At 39.9% G+C, this 9773-nt stretch overlaps 1 protein-coding gene across 1 annotated transcript; it reads left to right on the forward strand.

Moving 5' to 3' along the window:
- The first annotated feature begins 217 nt into the window (after positions 1-217).
- CRYM (crystallin, mu) lies at positions 218-8956 on the forward strand. Its single transcript, XM_010016263.1, has 7 exons — positions 218-361; positions 1395-1457; positions 3587-3688; positions 4848-5031; positions 7164-7285; positions 8127-8211; positions 8892-8956. The coding sequence occupies exons 1-7, from the start codon at positions 224-226 to the stop codon at positions 8954-8956; spliced, it is 759 nt and encodes a 252-aa protein (XP_010014565.1). The 5' UTR covers positions 218-223.
- The last annotated feature ends 817 nt before the right edge of the window (positions 8957-9773 follow it).

A 9773-nucleotide genomic window follows, 5' to 3' on the forward strand; every position in this document is an offset into this window, starting at 1 on the left:
AAATGCCCGTGTGGCTCTTCCGGAGCGAGAACGGGGGGAGCCGGGCTTGTGGTGGGCAAAGGACCGGGTGGACGAACTTGGAGCGTCAGGAAGGGTCACTGGGCCTGAGTTACTATTAACCGCAAGATTAAGGTTAGATGTTAACTGCTCCGGTGTCTGTAGGCTCCCGTGCTGAATGTACGTAAGTAATATGAGTGAATCTCTTCTAAGGTTCCTAGGGGTCATGCCTGCTTATAGTGCTGCTGACGATGCTCTGACAACCAAGTTGGTGACTTTTTATGAGCACAAGAAGGATTCCTCTGTCCCTTCTCACCAAGCGACTGTCCTCTTATTTGACCCAAGAAATGGTTCTTTAAAAGCTGTGAGTTTCACACACTGCATTCTTCTCTGTTAATGCCCTGCCAGTTCTCCCTTCTGATTCTTGGAAGCCGCACGTGGTGTAAATTGGCCTGTCTTTTCCTTAATTGTAAATGGAAACTTGTTTGTGCCAAATGAGGATTTAGCCTAAAGCCTTATTCTTTCATACCTGTTGAACTGTATTCTGCTATTTACTGCTGCTTGTGATTTGAAGGGAAACTGTTGGCTCACAGGGTGACTGGAAGAGAGGAATGATCAGGAATAGTTTTCCTTGCATTTGAAAAGGGGAAAAAACCCAAACCTTACTGAATAAAGGATTGATCTTGAATCATGTTAAATCTGAATCACAAGAGACTTACACTTGTCATCACAGGGAATAATATTCAGAGTCTGATTTTTTTTTCTTTGCTTAAATAACTTAAGAATTTTTAAAGACTATTCACCATTTACATTAAGCTTTAGTAATAATTATTATTAAAGGACCAAAGCTTGTCCAGAAAACTATATTGGGCTTTTATTCCAAAACTGTGTTAAAGCTCCGTAATTCATTTGTACATAGTAGCTAATGCACATTGAGGCAGGAGTACACCACTGTGTGTGATACACATTAAAGGAATTCTGTGGTTACCTGTCAACCCTTTGTGCAGACCAAGACAGTGCAGGCTCATGAATCACTGCCAGTTGCACTGGTTCCACTGGAGTACATAGTATTGCAGTTGTGTTGATCTATTCCCTGTGTTGGAGGGCCAGGGAGGTGCAGTGCATGAAGAGCCATGTGAGTTGGAGCATCTCAGCTGTGACCTGTTTTCACTTCACTTGTGCTAGTGGAATGTGACATGAAAGAACTGGAACAGACAGGGAATCTGCCTAGTTTAAATGTGATTTTGTACGGTTACTGGTTGCTATAGTTGTAATTACTGACTTTTCTATTTTTATCTGTGCCCTGTAATATCACGTAATTCAGAAATTGGATGAAAGTGTTTGGTATTTGCTCTTATTTTCAGTATTCATTTCAGTGTTTGAACCTTTTTTTTAAGGTCCTAGATGGCAGTGTCATAACTGCAAAACGAACAGCTGCAGTTTCTGCAATTGCTACCAAGGTATGTCTTGTAGTTGCTAAACTGGGATAGATTTAGTGGTGTTGTATATAAAATAACTACAAGGAATAATGTGAATGGCTTTCAGCATATGTGAATTTTCATCAAATACAGCTTTTAGATTAGATTTATCATATGTATCTTCAGGGAAAACTTAAAATTGGAGTTTTCTATTTTGAGTGAGTCGTGTATGGCTTTAACACTGTGTTTGGAGAAGGAATATGAACTCTGTTTTTGTGGCTTGTTCTGCACACTTCCCTGGGAATGTATGAAGCTGTCTTCCTCTGTAATTTTCTTTGTTTTATCCTTGTCTTAACATGCTTCTTTATGGCTTTACACGTGTAGCTGTGGTGATAAATTCAGTTTTGCTTAGATATATGCTTTCTGCTGTTGGGCTGGGACAGGTGGGTTGCACTGGACCTGCAGGAAGAGGAAAACATCCCATTTCCGGGGTGCAATATGGGTACTCTTAAGATAGATGATGCCCAGGATAGATGGATCACTTGTCCAGAGGTGGCTGTCTGTCTGTCTTGCTTTCTCTGTAGTCACTGGAAGATGTCCAGGTGACTATCCCTGACTACAGCCATAAACTTCAGTGTCTGAAGACAGGTGAGGTGTATGTTGCTTTACATACTTTTAGTTGGAAATAGTGGGGTTTGAATTTTTTTTTTAAACTTTATTTGTGTAGGCTGGTAATATGGGATGAGAGCAAGTCACTATCCGTTGCGCAGGAGGGTTTTAGTCCTCACCTCGAAGGATGAGGCAGTATGAAGAGGGCCAGAGCTGGAAAATACTTGTTTTTCACCCATCTGCTTTGCATCAGAATGAAGGCTGATCTCACCACTTTGTTAGTGGCAATCTCAATGCCAGTGTGACTCTATCTGTGGCAGTAGAGCCAAACTGACATAAAATTGGAATGAAGAACCTGTCCCCAAGAGCTTCCCCTGAACCAAGGGACAGAACAAGTTACAATGGATTCCTTGAACAGGAGGTTATAGGACCTCATTTGTCTCAGCTGTTCTGTAATTCGGCAGTTCTGAGAGTTTTTACACAGTCGAGGCTCTGCTGGCCCCAAATGAGCTTGGCTGCTGAAGGAGCTTCAAGAGCAGATGCTTTATTGTTGTCTGTTTTGGGAGATTTTCAGGAGTGTTTGAGTTTAGCTCATAGTTGTCATCTTCTCCTTTTTATGGCATTTGCTTCTCAAAGACCCATGCTTTTATGCAAAATGCCTTTGAAATCAGTGCTCTGGAGTCTTTGAAAGGAACATTTTTTTCAAAAAAATAAAGGCATCAATGAGATTTTTTTCAATTTATTCACAGCAGAATAAGCATTGAGAGCCTAGACAATTCCAAAGCTTTTTATACAGAAGTGAGTGGCCACAGCAAATGCATAAACAATACACAAGGATAGCTTAGGGCTGGACTCCAGCCGCCCTCTCTTCCCTGTTGCCAAGTACTGGTGAATCACAGGCAAGAACTAAACCAGAAAACCAAAACCAGCTACAGAACTGAATTTTATTACTCATTCCTCAGAACCATCTCTATTTTTACAATGCTTGGTGCATACATACTATGACTCTTCCAATGCCAAAATATGCTTGAAAGATGATTTATGGCTTCCGTGAATTGAAAAAGGTGGTTTAATGTGGGGCTACCAGGACCAGTTCACCCACCCAGCTGCCATTTTCAGTACTAATAGCTTCTGGTATCATAAACCCTGTTTTCAGCCAGCACTGGATATCAGCACTATGGTTTTACGCTGAATTAGTCGCATAGTAGTACATTGTAGTAGTACTGGAGTGTGCTGAGGCTGTAGAATTAGCATTGGCTCATGCTGTTGCATGTTAAGTCTGAATTTCAATAGTCAAACAATTCAAAACCAGAATTAAACCAAGATTACTTTGGTGCTATTGACAATAGATTTTGCAGTTAAAAAAACAAATAAAAAGTGGTAATTTAGTACTGGTTTATGTTAATATGAATCAATACTGGCTTCTGCATACAGACTTTTTTTCTTCAAAAGGACTAAGGATACTGCTTTCCTTCATAACATTTTGATCTATATATGATGACTGTTAATACATTGTCTTACTTTGTGTTTTTTTTTTTTTCTTTGTATTTGATACTGTGTAGTTGTTAATGCCACCTTTTGCAGAAGTGCTGTGTATTTTGGGAGCTGGTGTTCAAGCATACAGCCATTATGATATCTTCACAGAACTCTTCACATTCAAAGAGGTAATGACTACATCTTAATAGGATACATTCATTTTTCTCCATTATGTTTCCAGAGCACTTTATATAAATAAGAGTATAGCCAATGAAGTTTTGTTGTGTCTGTCTCGGGTGGAGTTATTTTCCCCATAGCAGCCCTCATAGTGCTGTGCTTTGTATTGGTAGCTAGAAGGGTGTTGATAACACACCAGTGTTTTGACTACTGCTGAGTAGTGCTTGCACAGCATCAATGCTGCCTCTCCAGCGTTCCGCCTTACAAGTACGCTGGGAGTGGGCAAGATGTTGGGAGAGGACAGAGCCGAGATAGCTGACCCAAATTGGCCAAAGGGATGTTCCATATCATTTGATGTCTGCTCATCAATAAAAGTTGAGAGAAAGGAAAGGAGGGGGGGAGGGAGGAATTTGTCATTCAGACATATGTCTTCTGAAGCAACCACTACATGTCCTGAAGCCTTGCTTCCCAGGAAGTAGCTGGACATTGCCTGCTGATTGGAAATAGAAAATAAATCTTGTGTTTTCCTTTGCTTTTCCTTTATTAATCTGCCTTTATCTTGACCCACAAGTTTTTCTGTCTAATTTTCTTCCTGCGGGTCTCCTTCTGAGGAGGGGAGTGATAAAGCAGCTTGGTGGGCACCTAGTGTCCAGCCAAGATCAACCCACCACAGAAGTTGAGATTAATCGTATTTTGATACTTTTTCTACAGAACCCAAGAATACTCTGGACAGCTGTAAAATTTCTTGCTCAAATGCTGGCCTTTAAAAAAGGGGGGTATAGGTGGGAGATGGAAATGGTCAGAAACAAAGTTGTTTCAAATGGCTTCTTTGTCTGAGAAAATCCTACTGGATAAGCTTTCTGTGATTTTTCTTTAATATATTTATTGGAAATCTTTGTATTTTATAAATATAGCTTTACAAGGAGCTGTTATCAGTCATTCAAGTAGGTGCACACACCTGAAACTTAGTCACTTGTATGACGCAGTGTTCTGTTGATGGTTGGACTAGATCTTAAAGGTCTTTTCCAACATACATGATTCTATGAGAACAGTAAAGGGGAAGAAAACCCCACCCTTAGGATATGTGTAATAATCTCTTGAAACAAAATGACCTGTTTCAGCAAGGAGAAGTTCTGCAAGCTGGTGTGTTTGTTTCTTTTTTCCTTGAAGGTCAGAATATGGAATCGCACCAAAGAGAAAGCGGTGAAGTTTGCCAATTCAGTTAATGGTCCAGTGCAGGTCTGCTCTTCTGCTCAGGAGGCAGTTACTGGGGCTGATGTGATTGTAACAGTCACTATGGCAACAACACCGATTTTATTTGGAGACTGGGTAAAACCAGGTGCCCACATCAATGGTATGCTATGTTCTCATCATCTAAAGGATAGCATCAAAAACTGTTGAAAAGCAATACTCTGCTTCTCAGAATGAATGTGCTTTCCACTGAATGTGCAAGGACCACTTTTCCCAGCCTTGTGTTCCTACTTGTCTGGAGCTAGAACTCCAGCATATTCCAGCACTGGATGTTTGCTAGAGCATGGGATGTACTTTTTTCCCCCTAGTGATGCATCATCTTTGACACCATGTTGTCACTTTGCTCTCCATTTAAATAATCCATACAAACATGTTATTTCCAAAGTGATTCCTGCTCATTGTAATGTTGTAAGCTCCTCTATTTTTAATTTCTAGGGCTAATCACACTGATTTACTTTTTTTTTTTTTTTTTTCCCTTGAGTTTAAAAGCTACAATAACTGAGGAAAGAACTTCATCATTTGACTTCTAATTATGGTGAGGTTTGGAGGGCTTTTTTTTTCCCTGCCTTGCAGTGATATTGCCACACTTGTTTTGAGTCTCTGGACATGCCTACATTTGTTTAATTGTGGGCCTGGCTGAGATGACCCTGTGCACTTTCCAAATAGCATGGTAGTAAGACAAAAGAAACTTGTCAGAGGGAACAGTTTAAAGCAATGTCCCACATTCCAGCAGCATCCTACTAATTTCTCAAGCTCAATTTAGTCCTTTGTCATTGAGTGTTGTCTGTGTTATGTCACAGAATGGAAGCCAGAAGTACAAGCAAAATCCATTAAGGTTTACAGTCACTGAGGCAATGCATGCACAAAGACCTGTTTCCTTTCTTTGCTTTCTTTTCTTCTCTATTGTGGCATTTGTACTGTTTGAAAAGGCATTCAGGCAACATGGAATTTATTATCCTATAACAGACAGAAGTTATTAAGAACCATTTAACTACAGTATAGCCAGGTTGGTTTGGATTTTTTAGACAATAAGTTGATAGTAGTCTTGCTGTATTTAAAAAGTTAAGCCCTTTGGTTTTTTTTCAGTTTCTCCAGATAAGTGAAAGTCCATAATCTGCTCAATTTGTACTGCTTATAAGGTTACAAGGGAATAATAGAAGATTATAGGTTTGAAACCCCTAATTAGTAACAATGAACTCTGTCTGCTTGTGTAAGTCTTTTTTGCACAATACTTTTTGATTCTCATCTGTTCAGGATAATGAAGGGATTCTTCAAATTTTATTTTTCTGTATAAACACATAACAAACCCAATCTGAATCAAAGGGCTATGAAAATCACTTGGTAATGATCTGATGGGGGGAAAAAAGGGTACTACAGATAAAGGGAGGTTACTTTCTTGTGTCTCAGCTACCTAGTCTGCTGACAAATTGAATATTGAATGATTTGGAGAAGCTGTATTAGATGTTAGTCAATTCTGTTTAAAAAATAAAAAGCAAAACCTGTTAATTTAACAGTCACAGAAACAGGTTACTGCTTGTCTGCAGAAGAGGTAGAGGTTATCTTACGTCGCAAAATGGTCAAAATTTATTTTAAAAGGGCTTCTGTAAGCAGAAGAGAGTAATTGTCACACCTATTCACTGGTGTCATTTTTCAAAGCTGCTGGCAAAGGCTTGTTTGCTTGGTACCTATGGATAGTTACACATGTCTTTACATTTCTTGTACAGATACGGGATGAAGGGCTAAGCGCTGCTGCATCTCCTTCTCTTCCTGGTCAGCCTTATTTGGAAGGAGTAGTTTGACTAGTGTATCAAGGAGGTGGAAACAGTTACAGCAGAGAATCTCACTTCTGCTTACTGAAGAGTTGCAGTTCAATGCCTCAACAGGTTGAAATGCAAAAGCCAGTTGATTCTGGTTGTTCTAGCTGTGCTTATGGGAAATGTAAAACTTTTGTTAGAGCAGCAGCTGTATGGCTTGAGATAAGGATGCTGTGCATCTTCATGAGCTGTAGTTTGTAGGGTTGGACACAATGTCATCCTTTGTTGATATCACTGGAAATTTAAGGGGTTAGGACCTTACAGAAACAGGCCATATATGTGCCAGCATTACAGCTGAGGCCAGGTTGGGGAGAAATCCAGGCTTTCCCCCCATTGTTACTTCACATGTGTGTTTTGGACAAAATGTGGTTTAAGTGTGTTTTAACCATTCCTCCTGCGTTCATCGGTTTTGTTGTCTTAGCCGTTGGAGCAAGCAGACCAGACTGGAGAGAACTGGATGATGAACTGATGAAGAATTCTGTTCTGTTTGTGGATTCCAGAGATGCTGCTCTTACAGAATCAGGAGATGTTATATTGTCAGGGGTAAGACTTTCTTTTTGTTGGCAATTGGCTTGCACTTGAAATGAATTGGTACTGATGATGTGCTGCACTGAAACTCTTCAGAACATCAGATGTAGTTGTTAACACTTTCCAGGCACAGGCTGAAAGATAAACTGGTTTCAGACTGAGACTTGTATGTCTGTGCCAAAGCAATGCATCCTCTGTATCAACCATTATATGATGCCATATTATAGTAGCATGTGTTCAGCATTGGCCTTTGTGTACAATAACAGTGTTTTCTTTTTGAAAGGCCAACATTTCTTGCAATGTTTGGTAGTTCAATATTTTTCAGATCTGTTTACTGAAACCTGTAACTTTCTTCCTATGAGACTTCAGTGGTTGACACATATTGGGCCTCTAGAGAATGGCTGATAGAAGCCAAGCAGGCAGTTAATGACCTGCAGAAATTTGGCAGCAGGGACTCTCCTAGGTTTAATGGAGTTTTATTTTTCTTTTTTAATGCTTTTTCAGAACAAATATGACTTCCACTTCTGAGGTTTAACATAAGAGGTCCAAGTGTGGTAAGGTGTGTGGAATCACATGTGTTTTGTTGGATAAGTAACAAGCTATCCACTCCCAAAAATAAAAAAACCCTAGTGAGGATGGTCTGCCAGCTGCTGTTCTCTGAAAACCACTCTGCTCCTCTGATTTCTGTCCAGTTTCTGTATTATTTGTCTGAATACTGATCTGCTTCACCATGGAAAGGAATTGGTTCTGAGATAGCAGGACTGAAGTTACTTCTTTTGAGGTCACTCAGAAAAAAAGTTTGTCTCTCAATATATGTTTTTGTGTAAATATGTATTTTATTTTTTTTCCCCCACAGGCAGAGATTTTTGCTGAGCTGGGAGAGGTAGTGAAGGGTACAAAACCAGCCCTGCCTGAGAAAACAACAGTGTTTAAATCCCTGGGTAAGAACAGCCCCTCCTGTGTACAAGTCTGACAGAAAACAATGCCCTATTATTTATTAGAGCCCGCATGTGTGGGAAAGCTGCTGATCCTCTTCAAAGCTGCTATGGCAGTGCACTGTCCATAAGAAACTAGAATGTAATTTACATTTTCCCTTTCTATTTCTCTCTTTATTTATCTAACAGGACTGATGTAATTAAAAGTGATTGGAACACAAACAAACAATAGGAAGAAGTACATTTTCCACTTCATAGTTGTTGAACACATGACTGTAGCATTTGTTAATACAGCTCCAACCCAAATTCCTTAATTGTTGTGCTCCTAGAGTCTGTCTGACCTACAGACAATGTGACAGTGTGCTGTGGGGTTGGTGTTGATGTCTGGGGAAAGTGGGAGTGGTGGTAGGTTACCATGCTCTGAACTGTATGACATGTCTCAAAGGGCCAAGTTGCAATATGAACAGGGAAGGTTAAATTCACACTATTACATTAGCTCCATATAGCACATCTAATAGTTAATGATAGCTATAAACTTTGACTGTAACATTGCAGGTATTTGGGATGGGGCATGTTTCCTATTCTTGTCCAATTAGATAATTTCCTGAGTCCTTCTGTTCCCTTCTGAAGCTAAAATATTTGTACAGCTGAAGAACTGTTTGAAGGTGACTTCAATTCTTTTTCAGGGATGGCGGTTGAAGATACAGTAGCAGCAAAATTTGTTTATGACTCGTGGTCAGCTGGTAACTAAAGAGAAGTCTACAATGTCAGTGAGGCCAAGAAAATTGTTTGCACTTAGTTTCCTCAGAGCTCTTGTTAACAAGACAGACACCAGCCCTATCAGAATATGTCCCTTCTAGAACATTCAAGAATGCAAGGTAAAATTTCAGCAATAGGCTAATTCTTACAGTTTTCTAATGGCAAGTGTTAGATACCTGCAGTATTACTAATGAATATCTCTCACATAATGGCAAGTACTAGATGTGTGCAGTGATACTAACAAGGGTAACTTTACGTATTTTGGTATAATACTGGAATCAATGCCTTTCCTCCCTAATTATTTATGTAGCAGTGGTCTGTGGGTAGATTTTTGTGGCTTTTTTTAGAGAGGTAATTCACACTGGTATAAAAGGTATCAGTCTGGAAGATGGACTCTGGCGTCATATCTACCTGTGATGGTACATTAAAGGCAAGTGGGTTTCAGTGCTAGAGTGACAATAATCTAGTTTTCAGTCTCCTAGAACACAGCCCCCCTCTGATTCCTGGACTGCCCCTTCCTTTCTAGCTCAGACTGGGATCTGGAAGTCGCCATCCTTACTTTCATCACCCACAGTCCCTCTCACCTGCCCTCAGCCCCTGTGGCTTTTTGTTTAAGAGCACACTCCTGAGTGGGACTTTACATAAATAATGATGTCTCCATACAGTTAGATTTCTGCCAGTTTTTCTAAAAGACCTGGCTCAGGAAGACTCAAGAGCACAAAAAAATCAAAGCTAATATAACATACATCTTACTTAACTGGAAGGAAACTGTACTCAATGCCTCCCTTAGTACATTCTTGAGTGGAATA

This window comes from Nestor notabilis, unplaced genomic scaffold (genome assembly GCF_000696875.1).
Source record: "Nestor notabilis isolate BGI_N333 unplaced genomic scaffold, ASM69687v1 scaffold18770, whole genome shotgun sequence".
Lineage (NCBI taxonomy): Eukaryota > Metazoa > Chordata > Aves > Psittaciformes > Psittacidae > Nestor > Nestor notabilis.

What these genes read in the sequence shown, in the direction of transcription:
- CRYM (XM_010016263.1), top strand. Translation starts at nt 224, where the DNA reads ATGCCTGCTTATAGTGCTGCTGACGATGCTCTGACAACCAAGTTGGTG. An exon ending in TTTCTGCAATTGCTACCAAG is followed by an intron (nt 1,458 to 3,586) that starts GTATGTCTTGTA and finishes GATACTGTGTAG; the next exon opens with TTGTTAATGCCACCTTTTGC. An exon ending in AACTCTTCACATTCAAAGAG is followed by an intron (nt 3,689 to 4,847) that starts GTAATGACTACA and finishes TTTTCCTTGAAG; the next exon opens with GTCAGAATATGGAATCGCAC.